General features: G+C 46.3%; 1 protein-coding gene and 1 pseudogene across 2 annotated transcripts in view; one reads left to right on the top strand and one right to left on the bottom strand.

Annotated features, from left to right (window-relative positions):
* Positions 1 to 20,508, top strand: part of LOC140409001 (putative nuclease HARBI1 pseudogene) — a 378,119-nt pseudogene that overhangs the window by 226,075 nt on the left and 131,536 nt on the right.
* ankrd55 (ankyrin repeat domain 55) overlaps positions 1 to 20,508 on the bottom strand; it is a 169,508-nt gene that overhangs the window by 64,787 nt on the left and 84,213 nt on the right. For both annotated transcript variants that reach the window (XM_072497012.1, XM_072497013.1), the window contains one exon: positions 14,167 to 14,351. In XM_072497012.1, the coding sequence (XP_072353113.1) occupies positions 14,167 to 14,351 (185 nt within the window). The remainder of the gene's footprint in view (positions 1 to 14,166; positions 14,352 to 20,508) is intronic.

Genomic DNA, 20,508 nt, shown 5'->3' with positions numbered 1-20,508 from the left:
GAGTGTGTACGGGATGGTTTTCTTGACCAATATGTGTAGGAACCAACTAGAGAGCAGGCCATCTTAGACTGGGTACTGTATAATGAGAAGGGAATCATTACCAATCTGACTGTACGAGACCCCTTGGGGATGAGCAACCATAACATGATAGAATTTTTTATTAAGATGGAGAGTGAAGTAGCTGATTCGGAGACTAGGGTGCTGAATCGTAATAAAGGGAACTATGAAGATATGAGGCGTGAGTTGGCCTTGATAGATTGGGGAGAGTTACTTAAAGGGATGTCAGTGGATAGACAATGGCAAATATTCGAGGAACGCATGGGGGAACTACAGCAATTGTTCATTGCTCTCTGGCACAAAAGCAAAGGGGATAAGAGGGCCAATCAATGGCTTACAAAGGAAATTAGAAATAGTACCAGATCCAATGAAGAAGCATACAGATTGGCCAAGAAAAATAATAGGTCTGAGGATTGGGAGCAGTTTAGAATTCAGCAAAGAAGAACAAAGGGATTGATTAAGAAGGGGAAAGTACAGTACAAAAGAAAGCTTGCAGGGAACATAAAGACTGGCACTAAGAGTTTCTATAGATATAGAACATAGAACAATACAGCGCAGTACAGGCCCTTCGGCCCACGATGTTACACCGAAACAATAGATATGTGAAGAGAAAGAGATTGATAAAGAGAAATTTAGGCCCCCTACAGACAGAAACAGGGGAATGCATAATAAGGGACAAAGAAATGGCTGAGCAATTGGATACATACTTTGGTTCTGTCTTCACAAAAGAGAACACAAATCAGATACCAGAAATGCTGGAAAATGAAAGATTTAGTGAGAGGGAAGAACTGAGGGAGATCAACATTAGTAGAGAAATGGTGCTGGGAACATTGATGGGATTGGAAGGCGGATAAATCCCCAGGGCCTGAGGACCTGCACCCCAGAGTGCAGGGGGCGGCTCTGGAAATAGTTGATGCATTGGTGGTCATATTCCGGGATTCTATAGACTCTGGAACTGTTCCTGCAGATTGGAGGGTGTCTCACGTCATTCTGATATTCAAAAAGGGAGGTAGAGAGAAAGCAGGGAATTCTAAACCAGTAAGCCTAACATCGGTAGTGGGGAAAATGCTTGAATCCATTATCAAGGACTTTATAGCGGAACATTTAGAAAGCAGTGGCAGGATCAGTCAGAGTCAGCATGGATTCATGAAGGGAAAATCATGCTCGACAAATCTGTTGGAATTCTTTGAAGATGTAACCAGTAAAGTTGACAAGGGGGAGCCAGTCAATGTGGTATATTTGGACTTTCAGAAGGCATTTGACAAAGTCTCGCATAAGAGATTATTGGGCAAAATTAAAGCGCGTGGGATTGGGGAAACTGGTAGGCAGAGAGGAAACAAAGAGAAGGGATTAATGGGTCCTTTTCAAATTGGCAGGCAGTAACCAGTGGGGTACCACAGGGATTGGTACTGGGACCCCAGCTATTCACAATATATATTAATGATTTGGATTTGGATGATTTGGATCTCAAAGTTTGCAGTTGATACCAAGTTAGGCGGGAGGGTGAATTGTGACGAGGATGCAGGGATCCTACAGCATGATCTGGACAGATTGGGTGAGTGGGCAAATCAATGGCAGATGCAGTATAATTTAGATAAGTGTGTGGTTATTCACTTTGGAAGCAAAAACAGGAAGGCAGATTACTACCTGAATTGTTGTAAATTGGGAGAGGGGAGTGTGCAGTGGGACCTGGGTGTCCTTGTGCACCAGTCGCTGAAGGTAAGCATGCAGGTGCAGCAGGCGGTAAAGAAGGCTAATGGTATGTTGGTGTTCATTACAAGAGGTTTCGAGTATAGAAGCAGGGATAAGTTGCTGCAATTATACAGGGCCTTGGTGAGGCCACACCTGGAGTATTGTGTGCAGTTTTCATCTCCTTTTCTGAGGAAAGATGTTCTTGCTCTCGAGGGAGTGCAGCGAAGGTTTACCAGACCGATTACAGGGATGGTGGGACTATCATATGAGGAGAGATTGACTAGGTTGGAATTGTTCTCGCTGGAGTTCAGAAGAATGAGGGGGCATCTCACAGAGACTTAACGGGACTAGACAGGGTAGATGCGGGGGAGATGTTACCAATGATGAGTGTGCCCAGAACCAGGGATCATAGTCTGAGGATTCAGGGTAAACCATTTCGGACAGATATTGTATTATTCCTTGTGTCTGAATAAAGCTTGTAGTCTTACAATTCAAGTAGATGCTTTATTGTGTGAGTTTGTTCTCTCTCCAGCGCTTTTACTATTTGTTATATCTGAGCTGTCTGTCTGTGTCCTGCTCACTAGCTGCTGTTCCTGTGAACAGTGCTCCTTGACTTCCTGTTTGTCCATTATATACATCTCTGGTGCTCCCTCTAGTGGTTACTTAGTTGTAGTGTATTTACATTAACCTCTTGTGTATATACAGTGATGCATATCACTACAGATATAAGGAGACATTTCTTCACACAAAGAATGGTGAGCCTGTGGAATTCATTATCACAGGAAGTAGTTGATGTTAAAACTTTGAATATATTCATGAGGCGGCTAGATATAGCACTTGGGGAGAATGGGATCAAAGGCAATGAGGAGAAAGCTGGATTAGGCTATTGAGTTGGATGATCAGCCATGATCGTGATGAATGGCGGAGCAGGCTCGAAGGGCCAAAAGGCCTCCTCCTGCTCCTATCTTCTATGTATCTATGTATGTACGTAACCAACTGCGCCATATCAACACCACCCATGTCAGCATCCTTCCCCATCTCCCCCTCGTTCCTCCTCATAAACAAAAACAAAGAAAACTCAACCACCCTTCCCCCACTCCATCCACAGGTCGACCCCTGAACTTCACTCCCATTAACTAGCCAACCAGCCAGCATGGTGGTCCCCACTCGAGGCCTCCATCTACCCCTTTCCCCACAACTACCCGCAAATCACCAAAACCAGTAAAAAACTCACTCATCCACTCCACACCCATATTTGTTAAATACAACCCTCCATCTTTCGTGTAAACCCATATTCCCCACTTTAGCGTCTCCAAAGTTCAGTGTCCTCTCACACCTCCCAGTCCATGGTCTCTCATAAATTCACTTGCCTTCTCTGGCGTTTTGAAATAAAACTCCTGATTCTGGAGCGTGGCCCATAGACGAGCAGGATACAACACCCCAGACTCCACCCTTTCCTTGTAAAGGGCAGGCTTGATCCAAATAACCGGCCTGCCACCTGGCCAACTCCTCACCTATGTCCTGGTAGATCTTCACTACATTTTCTTCCCAGAAGCATTTTTTTGTTTGCTCCGCTCATCACAGTATCTTCTCTTTATGGAGAAAACGATGTAGCCGTACCACCATCACCCTCGGCTGCTCCCCTGCCTTTGGCCTCCTCCACAGCATCCTATGTGCTCGATCCAACTTGGGCGGATGGTCAAAGATCCCTTCCCCCACCATCCCCTCCAACATACTCGTCACATACTTTGTGGCTTGCGTTTCCTCAATCCCCCTCAGGCAGTCCCACAATCCGGAGATTCTGCCTCCTGGAACGGTTCTTTACTTTACCTTCTCCCTTAACCACTTATGGCTGTCTTCCATAAGTACCATCACTGCCACCAATGAGACAAGCTGGTCCTCATACTCCCCAACAACCCCTCGACCTTCTGGTGGGCCAGACCCTGCACCTCCAGCCTCTGTTTCTGAGGCCTCCTGCCTCTGCTGTTGGAACTTCGCATTCAAAAGTAGATCACTGCGCTGGCAACAACGCCCTAGCATCCTCCGGCAACGTTTCCTGTGTCGGACTTCGAATAATCTCTCACTCAAACTGCTGCCTCTAACTTGTTATGTTCCTTGTCTGGTAAGCCATAAACCGGCCCCACCAATGGAGTACTGCAATTCCTAAGAGTTCATACACCTCACACCATCACACACTCCTTGAATCAGGTGGGAAAGGACAAAAAGATTCCACCTCGAGCAGGAGCCACCAAATGTTCGACCACTCACTCCATGACTGCTACCGGAAGTCCCCTGATGGAGCTTTTTGAGGATATTACAATCAGAATAGATAAGGCAGAATCAGGTGAAGTGCTGTATTTGGATTTTCAGTAAGGCCCCACACAGGAGGTTAATAAGCAACATTTCAGCTCATGGAATTGGGAGAAATATACTGGCATGGATTTAGGACTGATTAATGGACATAAAACAGAGAGTTAGGATAAATGGATCATACTCAGGTTGGCAGGCTGTAACTAATAGGATACCACAAGGGTCAGTGCTTGGCCCCAGCTATTCACAATTTATGGCTGAATAATACTTAGGTAGGGTGAAATGCCACAGTTCCCGTAAACAATGTTGGTGTGGAGAAGATATGCTTCACACCAACACAACCCATAGATACAAAGCACTGGGGGGCAGACGAATGAGGGCCGACTGGGATTTGTGCCTCTGTGGTACTGCACTTGTCACAGCTTGCCAACCCAAAAAAGACCAATTTATCACTACTCTCTGCTTCCTGTTAGCCACCAATCACATTTCACTCCCAATTTGTTGCCTCTAAAACACATAGTTGTATCTTATACAGTCGCCTTTGATGTGGCACCTTATCAAATGCCTTCTGGAAATCCAGGTACAGAACATTTAAAGATTCACCTTGCTTGTTGCTTTTCAAAAACCTCTTTAAATTAGTTGAACACAATTTCCCTTTCACAAACCCATGTGATTTTGCCTGATCAAATTATGATTTTTTAAAATAATCTTTATTGTCACAAGTAGGCTTACATTAACACTGCAAAATCCCCTAGTCGCCACATTCCGGCACCTGTTTGGGTACACAGAGGGAGAATTCAGAATGTCCAATTCACTAACAGGACATCTTTCGGTCTTGTGGGAGGAAACCGGAGCACCCGGAGGAAATCCACGCAGACTCAGGGAGAACATGCTGGCTCCGCACAGACAGTGACCCAAACTGGGAATCGAACATGGGATCCTGGCGCTGTGAAGCAACAGTTCTCCCCACTGTGCCCTAAGTACTTTTCTGAGTATCCTGGTATAACCTCCTTAATATTGGTTTCTAGCGTTTTCCCTTTGACAATTGTGAGGCTAACTGGCCTGTAGTTTCTTGATTTTTGTCTCCCTTCTTGCTTGAATAAAGATGTTAAATTGGCTGTTTTCCGAAACATTGGGACCGTTCCAAAATCTAAGGAGTTTGGAAGATTAGATGCAGAAAGGATTTACCCCCTAGTTTCCCACTGTTGAGGGGAGGTGTCTCCTTCAAGGGGCTGTGGAGGCTCAGTTGTTGAGTATGTTCGAAGGAGAATTTGATAGATTTCTAGATACCAATGACACCAAGGAATATTGGGATAATGGAATAATGCGAGAAGATGGTGTTGAGCTCGAAGATCAGCCAGGACCTAGTTAAATGATGGACCAGGCTCGGGGGGACAAATGGGCTACTCCTGCATTCCTATATTCCTATTTCAAGGGAAGGCTGCCGAGTCATTTGAGAGAAATTGAAAATGGCACAGGCTGTATAAAGAAAGCCTTCAGTAAAGAAAGCAGGTTGAAGGCTGCTCTCTCTCTCTCCCTCCCTCTCAAAAAACTAACTTTACCAGAAACCTTCCAGCAAACCGAGATTTTGTAATACTTGCAACATCTTCTACATCTGATCACATCCAAGAAACCAGCTAACCTAAATCAGCCACATTTTAAAATCTATGCCTCAAGGACAGTCAAAGTATACTGAACTGTATATTCTTTTATCTTTTTTATTGGACTCTAACTCGCCTTATTTCTGATGCGTGTGTTTGTATGTGTGTGTGCATGGGCCAAATACTTGATGTCACGTTTTTATTATTTTTCTCAAGCTTTGTGGTACATACATTTTCTCTTTCTTTGACTCAAGAAGACCTTGGTTGATTGGCTCCTTATTGCTCACAGCTTAAATAGTTAAATACATTCTGATTTGGAAAAGGGATATCCAAGTGAAAAAGAAACTTAACCTTTGTTGTGACCAATGAAGGAGATTGAATAGAGAGGAGCCAGTTAACTCTTTTTCACCTGGCTGTAACAGTTGAAGAGTTTTAAAAAGCCTGCTCGGATTTGTGAAGAGCAAATTGTATTTAACTAAATTGATTGAGTTTTATAATGAGGTAGCAGGCAAGATTGATGAGGGTAACACAATTGTGGTGGTGTACATGGACTTACAAAAACATCTGATAAAGTGCTACATAAAACATGCTTGTCAGCAGAGTTGAAGCCCATGGAATAAAAGAGACACTGGCAGCATACTTCCAAACTTGGTTGAGTGACAGGAAACCGAGAATAGTGGTGAATGGTTGTTTTTTAGACTGCAAGATGGTATGTGGTGGAGTTCCCCAGGGGTTGGTATTCAGACCACTGCTTTTCTTGATGTACATTAATAATCTAGATTTGGGCTTGCAGAGTACAATTTCAAAATTTGCAGACTACCCAAAATTTGGGTTTATTGTGAACTGTAAGGAGATTGTGATATATGTCTCGTGGACATAAGCAGGCTGGTGAAATGAGCGGATATATGGCAGATGAAATTTAATGCAAAGAAGCATGCGGTGATACATTTTGATAGGAAGAATGAGGAAAGGCAATATACAAAAAAGGGTGCAATTTTAACCAAAGTTCAGGAGCATAGGCATTTGGGTGTATATGTACACAAATCATTAAAGGTGGCAGGGCAAGTTGAGAAAATGGTTAATAAAGCATATGGGATCCCCATACAGGATTATAAAGAGAAACAAGTACAACAGCAAGTGGGTTATAATGAACACTTATTAAATACTGGTTCAGCCCCAGCTGGAGTAGTATTCAATTCAGGCGCTGAAAGGCTATGAAGACATTGGAGAGGGTACAGAAAAGTTACTCAAGAAAAGTTTCAGAATGAGAGACTTCAGTTACATGGATGGATTGGGAAAGCTGGGATTGTCCTCCTTACAGAAAATAATGTTGAGAGGAGTTCAAGGTCATGAATGGACTGGACAGAGTAGATAGCAAGAAAGTGTTCCCATTAGTGGAAGGATTGAGAACTACCGGACACTGATTTATACGATAAGCAAAAGAACCAGAGGTGACATGAGAAAAACATTTATTATGCAGTGAGTGGTTAGGATCTGGAATGCACTGTTTGAGGCAGGTTCAATTGTGGCCTTCAAAAGGATAATTATCTGAAGAGAAAAGAGTTTCAGGGCTAAGAAAAATTGGACTGGCTGAGTTGCACTTGCAGAGAGCGGACATGGATACTACGAGCTTAATATTTTCACCTCAACTGAGAAGAAGCTTTTTATCAATGGGTGAAAATTTTCCAAAAAATGACAAAGTGTCAGTTTCTGACTGAAAACTGGCAAGTTTTCCCCCAGAGAAGAGCCAGGTTCTCTCTCCAGACCTTCTGACACTTGGTCAAAAAAAGGCAGGGGTGTGTTTTGCGCCATCTTTCTTGAGGGGTGGGGCCTATAGATGCAGGCAAGCCAGGCTCCGCAGAGATTTAATGTTAAGAGACAGTCCCTTCCTCTCCCCATGTACATCGGGACACCCCTGTCCCATCCCCGATCCATCATCGCCAGCAATTCCCACCCCAATTATTTGGCTCCAGCAATACCCACCCCTCCGCCCCTGCCAGTGTGGTGCCATATCATGGTTCCCCCCCCATCATTGCCCCGCCACTACCCTGCCATATCCCTGACCACACTGGAGCTACACTTGCCTCCATGTGGTCATCTGGAATGCTGCAAAGCAGTTGTGATACCCGCCAGGTATCACATACCGGCTTGAGGGGACGGGGACGGGGGGGACATACGGTGAATCCAGAAGGTTATGCTGTTTAGGTATGTTTAACTTTATGTGAATGCATGATAATCAAGTTCACAACCTCGCTCGGCCTGAACCTGATAACATCGCTGACGGGAGATGGGGAAGAGCTCATTCTGAGATCTGCCCGGTCCAAATTTCATTATGGCCCTCTCACGAGAGTTAATGGTTATAACGGGATTTGTGTCCGCAGGAAACTGAGCTGAGAAATCACCACCAGTGTGCATTCAGTGCAGACACATTTGTCATGAGAATATCACTTTAAGAAATGTTTGTCTGCTCATGTTACTGCAGTGATGTCAGAGTATGGGTGGAGCTGTGCTCTGGCTCTGCTTTTAGTTTCACTTTGAGAAAAGCTTGGGTGTGTCTGTGTTTTTTTGGTTTTGTTTCAGTGTTGGAGCTGCAGTCAGCCAGAGAAGGTGTAATGTTGTTCTCTGCCATGTAAAGCCTATCTCTTGATCATTTGGTGAAATGAGAGTGATAACTGTTCTCAGTTGTGAATTTAAACCCTATGTGCTTCTTTTAAAAGTTTTTTAAAGTTTTATGGATGTTAAAAGGAAAGTAAGGATTTCTTAATGTTGTATTCTTTGGGGTTGTATTTGAATTAATGGTTGCTAAGATGTTCACTGTATGTTTTAAAATGGTTAACTTGAGTTCATAGAATAAACATTGTTTTGCTTTAAAAAATACTTTTCGATTTCTGCTGTGCCACACCTGTAGAGTGGGCCGCGTGCACCCCATACCACAATCTATTAAAAGTTGTGGGTCAGGTGAAGTCCATGAGACACTTTGGGGTTCTCTAAACCCTGGCCCATAACAAACTGGGGGCTAGTCCGGGATAAAAGTCTATCTATTGGATTGGCTTTGTGAACTTAAAGACAGTGAGGGGTGAGCATATTGTGGTGGCTTGTCAGGTGTGTTATTTCAGTTTAAATAGGGAGTGTGCTGTGGACAATGGCTCTTTCAGAGGCTCTGAAGTTTTTGGGAGTGGAGACGGTCACACGCAGTACCTTACGGAGAGAGACTAAAAGCTGACTGTTAGATTTAGCAAAAACATTGCAGTTAACATTACCTGACAAAATGCGAAAAGGTGAGGTAATTATGGCACTGGCTAAGCATTTAAAGTTGCCTGAGATACAGTCTGACTCATTGGAAATGGCAAAATTTCAGTTACAAATTAAACAAATGGAACATGAGAAAGAATTAAAGCAGCTTGAATACAAAAGAGATAGAGAGGAAAAAGAAAGAGAGAGAGAGGTTCAACTTCAGAAAATGGCCATGAAACATGACAGTCAGTTAAGATTGGCGGATTTGAAGGGAAATGTACAGTTTGAGGATAGTGATGAGGATAAAGGGAAAGAGTGGCATAGTCGAAGGCTTGGTGGGGATCTATTTAAGTATGTCCAAGCATTGCCAAGGTTTGACGAGAAGGGGGTAGAAGCCTTTTTCATTTCATTTGAGAAGGTGGCTAAACAAATGAAATGGCCACAGGACATGTGGGTATTACTGATTCAAACAAAGCTGGTAGGTAGGGCGAGTGAAGTGTTTGCATCAGAACCGGAGGAGGTATCTGGGACGTAAGAAGAGGTGACAAAATCCACCTTAAGTGCAGATGAATTAGTGCCTGAAGCCTACAGGCAAAGGTTTAGAAATTAAAGGAAAGAATTTGGTCAAACATACATGGGAGTTTGAAAGGATCAAACAGGGTAATTTTGACAGGTGGATAAGGGCTTTGAAAATAGACCAAACGTATGAAGCTCTCAGAGAAATTATACTTTTGGAGAACTTTAAAAATTCAATTCCTGATGTAGTGAGAACTCATGTGGAAGAGCAGAGGGTTAAAACTGCGAGATTAGCAGCAGGAACGGCAGATGATAATGAATTAGTTCATAAATCAAAGCTTGGTTTCCGACATCAGTTTCAGCCTGTGAGGGATAGAAACTGGGGAAATGAGAAATACTCAAGTGGTAGAGGTAAAGGTGATCTGATGGGAGATAATAAGGAGAGTGTACCTCAGATTAAAAAAGAAATCCAGGAGGGTGGAAAAGAAATGAAAAGTTTCAAATGTTTTCACTGTAATAAACTAGGCCATGTAAAGTTACAGTGTTGGTGGTTGAAGAAAAGCACTGGGAAGGCTGATGTGGTAAAACAGGAGAAGACAGTGGGGTTTGTTAAAGTGGCAAAGGAAAGCCCAAGTGAAGCAAAGGAGGTGCAAAAGATTGTACAGCCTGATCAAGAGGTGATTGATAATAAGGTGTCAGATCTCTTTAAAGAATTTACTTGTGGGGTAAAGTTTACTCATGTGTATCAGGAGGAGCAGGTTAAGAAGTCACAATTTTAAGAGATATGGGAGCTAGTCAATCTTTAATGGTAAGAGATGAGGAGTTATGTAGTCTGGGAAGAATATTGCCAGAAAAGGTGGTAATATGTGGAATTCAGGGTGAGAAGAGTCGTGTTCCACTATATAAGGTAAGATTGGAAAGTCGAGTGAAGAGTTGTGAAGTGGTAGTAGGAGTAATAGAGAAACTATCTTGTCCAGGAATACAGTTTATCTTGGGTAATGATATAGCTGGATCGCAGGTGGGAGTGATGCCTACTGTGGTTGATAAGCCAGTGGAAAATCAGACAACTGAACTGTTGAAGGACGAGTATCCTGGGATTTTTCCAGATTGTGTAGTAACAAGGTTGCAAAGTCACAGGTTAAGACAAGAGGAGAAATCAGAGAGTGAAGATAAAGATGAAGTTGAAGTGCAATTATCAGAAACGATTTTTGATCTGATGGTTGAAAAAGGACAGGCGGAGGATGAGGTGGATATTTTTAGTTCAGGAAAATTGGCGGAGTTACAACTGAAAGATATAGAAATAAAACGGATGTATCAGAAAGCATACATGGAAGAGGAATCTGAGTGTATACTAGAGTGTTATTACTGTAAATGTGATGGCTTGATGAGAAAATGGAGACCTTTACAAATGCAGGCGGATGAAAAGTGGGCAGAAGTTCATCAAGTAGTATTGCCGGTAGGGTATAGAAATGAGGTGTTGACAGTTGCACATGAGATACCAGTGGGAGGAAATTTGGGAATAAGGAAATCTCAAGCTAAAATCCAAAAACATTTTTGTTGGCCTGGACTACATAAAGATGTAGTTAAATTTTGTCAATCATGTCACACATGTCAAGTGACAGGGAAACCTCAAGCAGTGATAAAACCAGCACCCTTCATACCCATTCCAGCACTTGAGGAACCTTTTACAAGGATCCTAATTGATTGCGTAGGACCGCTTCCTAAAACGAAAAGTGGTAATCAATATCTTTTGACTATAATGGATGTGTCAACTAGGTTTCCAGAGGCCATTCCAGTACGTAATATTACAGCTAAAAAGATTGTGGAGGAGTTACTGAAATTCTTTACTAAATGTGGACTACCCACAGAAATACAATCGGATCAAGGATCGAATTTTACCTCAAGGTAGTTCAAAGAAATTATGGATAGCTTAGGAATCAAAAGATTTAAATCAACTGCGTACCATCCAGAATTGCAGGGAGCATTAGAAAGGTGACATCAGACATTAAAGACAATATTGAGGGCTTATTGTCACGATTATTCAGAGGATTGGGATAAAGGAATTCCGTTCGTACTGTTTGCAATTAGGGATGCACCTAATGAGTCAACCAAATTTAGTCCTTTTGAACTAATTTTTGGTCATGAGGTAAGAGGACCACTTAAATTGATTAAGGAAAAATTGGTGAGTGAGAAATCGGAAAATACATTATTGGATTACGTGTCAAATTTTAGGGAATAATTAAATAGAGCAGGTGAATTGGCTAGACAACATTTAAAAGTTGCACAAAATGTGATGAAACGGGTAGCGGACAAGAAATCCAAAGTTCGTAGTTTTGCCAGTGGAGATAAAGTTTTAGCATTGTTACCAGTGGTAGGTGAACCTTTAAAACCAAAGTTTTGTGGACCTTATCAGATTGAAAGGAAATTAAGTGAGGTGAATTGTGTGGTAAAAACTCCAGATAGAAGGAAAACTCACCGAGTGTGTCATGTGAATATGCTTAAAAGGTGCTTTGAAAGGGAAGGAGAACAAAAGAAGGAGGTTTTAATGATTCTCACTCAAAGTGATGAACCAAATCCAGATGCCTTTGAATTTCACATACCTCAAATTAAATTGGAAAATGAGGATGTTCTTAAAAATTGGGATAAATTGTTGTGTTACCTTCCAGAGGAAAAACGGACTGACCTGAAAGAGTTATTGATATCACATGGGCAAGATAAATTGGGAAGTACTAAAATGCTAAACATGATGTAGATGTGGGAAATGCTATTCCAATCAAACACCATCCATATAGACTTAACCCTTTAAAATTGGCACAGGTTAACAAAGACCTAGAGAGTACGCTTAAAAATGGCATAATTAAAGTGGGTTGCAGCCCATGGAGCTCACCCATAGTGATGGTACCTAAACCAGACGGTACCCAACGGTTGTGTGTGGACTATAGAAAGGTCAATGCAGTTACAAGAACAGACTCTTATCCTATCCCACGTTTGGAGGATTGCATTGTGAAAGTGGGACAATCAGCTTTTATTTCAAAATTGGATTTACTTAAAGATTACTGGCAGGTACCTTTATCCGAAAGGACGAAGGAGATTTCAGCTTTTATGACTCCAGATGGTATATACCAATTCAAAGTTATGCCATTTGGCATGAAAAACGCCCCAGCCACATTTCAACGGTAAACTAACAAAGTCGTTTTAGGATTACCCAATTGTGCGGTATACTTCGACGATCTGGTACTTTTTAGCCAGACATGGAAAGAACATTTAAAACATCTGATGGAGTTATTCGATCGACTTCAGGAGGCAGGTTTGGTGGTAAACCTAGCCAAAAGCGAATTTGGAAAAGTCCAAGTCACTTTCCATGAGGAGTTTCCAATGCCCTAAAGACAAAGGGAAATAATGCGATTTCTTGGCATGAGTGGATTTGATCGAACATTTGTGAAAATGTTTTTGCGTGGTAGCTCCACTGATGGACTTGCTGAAGAAACTTCAAAAATTTCAGTGGACAGCAGAGTTTCAACGGGCATTTGACTGCCTGAAAGCTGTGATAACCAATGCTCCTGTATTGGAGAATTACGAGGGACTCTGTGATCAGATTGAACGAAGGTATCTGACTTTAAAGAAAAATGCCGAGATGTAGAGGAATGGATGGATCGTGCAGAGACCTTCTTGTTCAAAGAGACTGTCAATCGAGAAGGATTCCAGTTGGAGGAAGAAGAACAAAAAAATGGACTACATTATTATACCTGTTTGCGTGTGTTGTTTTTTGAAATGAAAAAGTATATTTACTGTGTGCATTTCTTAAAGGAAAGTGGAAAGGTGAAAAATGAAACCATCTTGAAGTTAATGGTTTTTTTTTGTGGGGGGAGGTGACATGAGAATGTCACTTTAAGAAATGTTTGTCTGCTCATGTTACTGCAGTGATGTCAGAGTGTGGGTGGAGCTGAGCACTGGCTCCGCTTTTTTGTTTCACTTTGAGAAAAGCTTGGGTGTGTCTGTGTTTTTTTGGTTTTGTTTCAGTGTTGGAGCTGCAGTCAGCCAGAGAAGGTGCAATGTCGTTCTTTCTGCCGCGTAAAGACTATCTCTTTATCATTCGGTGAATTGAGAGTGATAACTGTTCTCAGTAGTGAATTTAAACCAGATGTACTTCTGTTAAAAAGTTTTTTTTAAAGTCATATGGATGTTAAAAGGAAAGTAAGGATTACTTTAGTGTTGTAGTCTTTGGGGGTTGTATTTGAATTAATGGTTGCTAAGATGTTCACTGTATGTTTTAAAAAGGTTAACTTGAGTTTATAGAATAAACATTGTTTTGCTTTAAAAAATACTTTTCGATTTCTGCTGTACCACGCCTGTAGAGTGGGCCATGTGCTCCCCAGACCACAATCTATTAAAAGTTGCGGGTCAGGTGAACTCCATGATACACTTTGGGGTTCTCTAAACAATAGCCCATAACACATTGTTATTTATCAAACATTTTATATCACAGGTTACTTTATGTCCTCGATGAATCTAGATAGCCAGTACGCAGTGACAATGAGGACAATATTAATATGCTCGACAAATATCCAGGAATGCTGGAGCATGTTAGTCACAAGTGTATATTAAATAAGTGTTGTACTGGTTTCCCATAGTCCTGAAAATTTTAATTAAACGCAGAAAGATATTGCATCGCTTTGAAGTAGATGAAATGAAATGAAATGATCTTTGCATCACTTTGGAGTAGATGAAATTAAATGAAATGACATGCATGTAGTACCTGTCATCCACATCAAGTGGTTGCAGGTTGCATTCTGGAATTCTTGCCAGATCAAAGATAATATCACTGTATCCAGCTGCTGCTGCTATATGCACACTTGTCTTTCCATTTTCATCATCATAGTTTATTATAGAGGGGCTCAGATGATGATCCAGAATGATAGAAGTCATGGTCCTATTTCCACTCTGCCAAGAAGAACAAATAAAACGAGTAAAAAATACTACATGATTTGACAATAATGGTAATCTTCAGTGTTCTGATGCTGTAGACAATCCCCTGTTTGAGCTGGACTAGGGTTGCTTCGGTACCATTGAAAAATAATTAAATGTATCAACTTGAGTGCTTAGCTGAAGTTATTCGGAAGTATTGTTACCTTGTCTGTAAAGTCATTTAAAATACCTTGCGTTATTACAATATTAACATTAAAATATTAGTCTGCCAGCAAGATTCATATCCAATAACTTAAGCTTTACGGTCCATTGGACTTCTGGTGGCAGCCATGGTGTGAGTGGTTGCACATTTGGTGGCTCCCGCTTGTGGTGGAATTTTCAGACCTTTTCCCCGGCTAACGGGTGGATTGCGTGATTGAAAAAGGTGCAGATGGGGTGGAGGGAGAGGGTGTCCCACCGGTGGATGGATTCGTGCACCAGAAGTGGTCGAAAAAGAAGTGAACAGTCAGTGAAAATTGGTGTGGTACCTGCAACACAGGTGAAGATGGCGGAGGGTCAGGGACCGATCCTGTGGTTGACTGAGCAGCTGGTGGGCTTCCTGAATGAGACGTTCACCCAGCAGAGGAAGGAGAAATTGGAGGACCTGGCCAAGATGGTAGACCCAATAAAGGCAGGGATCAACTGCATGGAGACGAGGTTGGAGGCCCAGGGCCAGGCGATCCATTAAGTGGAGGAGGCGGTGGGGGAGCACGAGGAACAGCTTGCCCCGATGGCAGTGGAGATGGGGTTGATGCGGGATCAACAGAGGCGGCTACAGGAGAAAGTGGAGGATCTGGAGAATCAGTCACGCAGGGAGAATTTGAAGATTGTGGGCCAACCGGAGGGCAGTGAGGGAGTGGACGCTGGCACGTATGTGGCGCGGATGTTTGAGAAGCTGCTGGGAGAGGAGGCATTTGCATGACTCCTGGAAGTGGACCGGGCACACAGGGCGCTAATGAGGAAGCCGCAGCAAAATGAGCCGTCGAGGGCGATGTGGTGCGCCTGCACCGATTCTTGGATAAAGAACGGATTTTGAGGTGGGCCAGGCAGATGAGGCGCTGCACCTGGGAGGGCAGAGAGCTACGGGTGTACCAGGAGCTTGCCAAGAGTAGAGCGAGCTTCAATAAGGTAAAGGCAGCCCTCTTCAAGAAGGGAGTGAAATTTGGAATGTTGTACCCGGTGTGCCTGTGGGTAACCTATGAAGGTCGGGAGCTCTATTTGGGGACACTGGAGGAGGCAATGGATTTTGTCAGGGTCAATGAACTGGCAGGAGATGAGGACACTGAACTTTGGAGGAGATGTTTCCGTTCTGTTCCTTTGGGGTTTGTTTGGGTTATTGTTTTGTTTTGTCTTGATGGGGGTTGGTGGGGGTTGTTAAGTTTGCACTGGGAGGATGAGTGGGGGGAGGGGAACAAATGGGGGGTAGGATGCTAGGTGCCATGGGAAGGGGCTACCAGGCTAGCTGGGCGGGCTAGTTCACAGTAGCGCAGTGGGGGGTGAGCAGGTGGTTAGAGTGAGGGGGGTTGGTGTTGGGAGGGGTTTTTAAAAGGTGGTATAGGGAAGGTCGATGACGGTGGCCACCCGAGGGTGGGCCTGAGGAGGTGCGGGACGTGAGCTGGGGGCTGGCCCAGGTTGATCAGCGAGGGGCAGGGGGCCGTTGGGAAGGGCAAAATGGACGGTGTATGAATATGGCGAGAAGGATGCTGGCTCACCAGTTGAGGAAGCAGGAGGTGGCGAGGGAGATCGGGAAAGTGAAAGGAATCACTCCAGACTTTTTTCAAAAAGTCCGGAGTGATTCTCTGGTTCTATGTGGGATAGCAGGGCCCAGGCGTGCGCTGCGCAGCTGCTGCTGCACATACGGGGCCCTGCATTTCTGGCCGCAGGTCCGCACATGCGCGTGGCGGCCGGCCGTGGGTCCACTCATACGCGCGGCGGATGTTTTAGCTCTGGCCCCCATGCAACATGGCGGAGCCACACAGCGGGCCAGCGCGAAAGAAGATAGCCCCCCCCAGATTGCCCGCTGATCGGCAGCCCCCGATCATGGGCCTGTCCGTCATGGAGCCCCCCCCCTCCAGGAGTCTGATCCCCCCCGCCCCCCTCACCAGGACAGCCAACGCCGCCGCGAGTCCGAGCTCCCGCCGGGTGGAACCAGGTTGGAACCTGGCCGACGGAACTCGGCAGGAACTCGGCCAGTTGATCACGGAGAATTGCCGCGGGGGCCTCTTTCAATGGTCCCCGACCGGCGCCGCATCTCCAGTCCACGGAGAATTGCGTTCCGGTGCTGCGGGTCTGAGACCCTGGACGGGATTTTCTCAGCCCACGCCGGGCCGGAGAATCACCGGGTCGGGCGCGAATCGCACGACGCCGCCCTGATGCCTGTCCGGCAATTCTCTGCAGAGCGGAGAATCGGCGGCATTGGCCCAGGCGCGGCACTGGTCAGGGGCCGCTCTACGTGGCCTCCCCCGGCGATTCTCCGCCCGGGATGGGCCGCGCGGCCGCATAAAAAATCCAAGTCCTGCCGGTGCCGTCCATGTGTGGTCTTACCTGGTGCATCCGTCCAGGAGCGGCTTGGTGGCGGTGGGGTTGGGTGGGGGGGGGGCTCGACCCTGGCGCGGGCCTCCGCTGTGGCCTGGCGCGCGATCGGGGCCTACCGATCGGCGGGCCGGCCTCTCGGGCTGGGGGCCACTTTTGCTCCGCACCGTCCCCTGTAGCCCAAGCCATGTGCGTCGGGGCCGCCGCGGAGAAGGGAGCCACCGTGAATGCGCGCAATCGCACCGGTCGCACTGTGCAAGCGCAGACCCACGGTGCCTATGGCATGGGTCGCTCCAGTGCCGTGCTGGCCCCCAGTCAGAATCGCTGCTCCTGAGGGCATGTTGACGCCATCGTGAAATGCAACGGCGTTTACAACGGCGTTTGGCACTTAGCCTCAGGATCAGAGAACCCCGCCCCCCATTCTCCGCCCCCACGCCAAGTGCGATTTCGGCGCAAAGGCTCGGAGAATCCCGACCAAAATCCTCCTCAACAGGGAGGATGATGGTGCAAGAGAAAAGAGGGAAATGCTTTACGCAAAAAATCATGAATCTGAAAATATCTAAACGATTGGAACTAGGGAATTCAAATATTTCTGACTGCTCCTCAAAGTTGGCAAAACCTCACTCCAAAAACTAGTCCCCAAATCTCTCCAAACCCTTCACCCCCAAGACCTAAATGTTGATTCTAAACTTGCTGGCAAAAACAGGTGATTATTGCAGTTAGCGACCAGCAAAGACATGAGAGCTAGATTCCAGATTCTCTGGGTGGACACCACTACTGGATTCAAAGAAAATCTTTCAGGAGAGAATGGCAGCAAGGCAGTTACTAATGCACCCACGCTAGAACCCCTACAAGAACTCACCTCCATTTGTCCCCATATGGAACTTGGATCACTAAACCACCCCAATACTTCCTCAGTATTGATTGCCTGATAATAATATAATAAATTGGAGAAAACTAAACTGACTGTCTATCTCTGAGGAGAAATCCCCTATGGATCCATCCAAATGGAAGAGGACACTAATTTGTTAACTCTGACAAAGGACTTGGGGAGGAAAGTGGGGAGACACTGAAAAATAAACACCCCAGGAGGACATTCATTTTAATAGTCTGAACCCTGCCTGCCAAGGACAGGGGGAGGTTATCCCACTTCTGTAAGTCACAATTGGCCCCATTAATCAGACTAGCATAGTTTAATTTATGAAGCGAGGCCCAATCATTGGCCACCTGGATACCCAGATAATGAAAGCTGGATCTGGCAAGGCACAAAGGTAGCATCAAGGCAGAACAAACACCCCAGGCAGTGCTGTCTGGCGCGGAGCGCGACCTGCAACGAATGTGGGAAGAAGGGGCACTTTGTTTCTGTTTCCCAGGCTCGGTCAGTTGCCGCTGTTTCCAGGCCCGACGTTCCTGCACCCCACACGTGCGACCCAGGGGCGCCGCCATCTTCCTCATCGCCAGCCACGTGCGGCCCGCGGGCGCCACCATCTTCTTCACCGCAAACCACGTGCGGCCCGTGGGCACCGCCATCTTTGATGTCCCCCGCCATGTGCGCCCCGTGGGCGCCGCCATCTTCGGCGCCATTTTGGACTCCGTCTCAGGACCCCTGCTCGTCTGGCCGATCAACGCCTGCTGCTATCTCCACCACCTCTGACCAGCCCGTGGCCTCCCAGCATCTGCCGCAGCTCGCCTCGATCACCCTGGACCAATCTCGGCCCCGCAACCTCGCGACTGCAACAACGACGTTGAAGATCGATAGGCACGAGACGACCTGCCTTTCTGACTCCGGGAGCACGGAGAGCTTCATCCACCCCAGTACGGTAAGGCGCTACTCCCTCCCGGCACACCCAGTCACCCAGAAAATCTCCCTGGCCTCCGGATCCCATTCCGTGGAAATCCGTGGGCACTGCATCGCGATCCTCACCGTCCAAGGCGTAGAGTTTAGCAACTTCCGGCTCTAAGTCCTCCCCCACCTCTGCGCTGCCCTGTTACTCGGCCTGGACTTCCAGTGCCACCTCCAAAGCTTAACCTTAAAATTCAGCGGACCCCTACCCCCCCACACCGTATGCGGCCTCACGACCCTTAAGGTCGACCCACCTTCCGTTTGTGAACCTCACCCCGGAATGCAAACCCATCACCACCAGGAGCAGACGGTAGGTACAGTGCCCAGGACAGGACCTCCATCAGGTCGGAGGTCCAGCGGCTTCTGCGGGAAGGGGTCATTGAGGCCAGCAACAGCCCCTGGAGAGCTCAAGTGGTTGTAGTAAAGACTGGGGAGAAGCACAGGATGGTCATTTACTACAGTCAGACCATCATTCCCGTACCAGCATCCCCGAACAGGCGCCGGAATGTGGCGACGAGGGGCTTTTCACAGTAACTTCATTTGAAGCCTACTTGTGACAATAAGCGATTTTCATTTCATTTCATTTTTTTCACCAATCGGTACACGCAGCTCGACGCGTACCCCCTCCCACGCATATCTGACATGGTCAATCAGATTGCACAGTACCAGGTCTTTTCCACAGTGGACCTGAAGTCCGCCTACCACCATCTCCCCATCCGCCCGGAGGACCGCCAATACACTGCGTTCGAACCAGATGGCCGCCTCTATCACTCCCTTAGGGTTCCCTTCGGCGTCACTAATGGGCTCTTGGTCTTCCAGCGAGAGATGGACCGAATGGTTGACCGTTACGGACTGCGGGCCACCTTCCCGTACCTAGATAACGCCACCATCTGCGGCCACGACCAGCAGGACCACGACGCAAACCTCCAAAAATTCTTCCAGACCGCCAAACTCCTTAATCTCACATACAATAAGGAGAAATGCGTGTTCCGCACCAACCGCTTAGCCATCCTTGGCTATGTCGTGGAAAATGGAGTTCCATGGCCCGACCCCGACCGCATGCGTCCCTTCATGGAACTCCCACTCCCCCACTGCCCCAAGGCCCTGATATGATGCCTGGGGTTTTTCTCCTACTATGCCCAGTGGGTCCCTAATTATTCGGACAAGGCCCGCCCACTCATTCAGTCCACTCATTTCCCTGACGGCTGAGGCCCGCCAGGCCCTCAACCGCATCAAGCCAAACATCGCCAAGGCCACGATGCACGCGGTCGACGAGTCCCTCTCCTTTCAGGTCGAGAGTGATGCATTGGACGTAGCTCTGGCCGTCATCCTCAACCAGGCGAGCAGGCCCGTGGCCTTCTTCGCCCGCACCCTCCATGCCTCTGAAATTCGGCACTCCTCTGTCGAAAAGAAGGCCCAGGCCATTGTGGAAACTGTGAGACATTGGAGGCATTACCTGGCCGGCAGGAGATTCACTCTCCTCACTGACCAACGGTCGGTTGCCTTCATGTTCAAAACCACACAACGGGGCAAGATCAAAAACGACAAGATCTTGAGGTGGAGGATCGAGCTCTCCACCTATAATTACGAGATTTTGTATCGCCCGGGGAACCTCACCGAGCCCCCTGACGCCCTATCCCGCGATACATGTGCCAGCGCATAAGTGGACCGACTCCGGGCTCTCCACTATGACCTCTGCCATCCGGGGGTCACCCGGTTCTTCCATTTCGTCAAGGCCCGCAACCTGCCCTACTCCAT

This window comes from Scyliorhinus torazame, chromosome 3 (genome assembly GCF_047496885.1).
Source record: "Scyliorhinus torazame isolate Kashiwa2021f chromosome 3, sScyTor2.1, whole genome shotgun sequence".
Taxonomy (NCBI): Eukaryota; Metazoa; Chordata; class Chondrichthyes; order Carcharhiniformes; family Scyliorhinidae; genus Scyliorhinus; species Scyliorhinus torazame.
The sequence above is the reverse complement of the archived record's forward strand: the minus strand, read 5'-3'. Positions and strand labels throughout refer to the sequence as shown.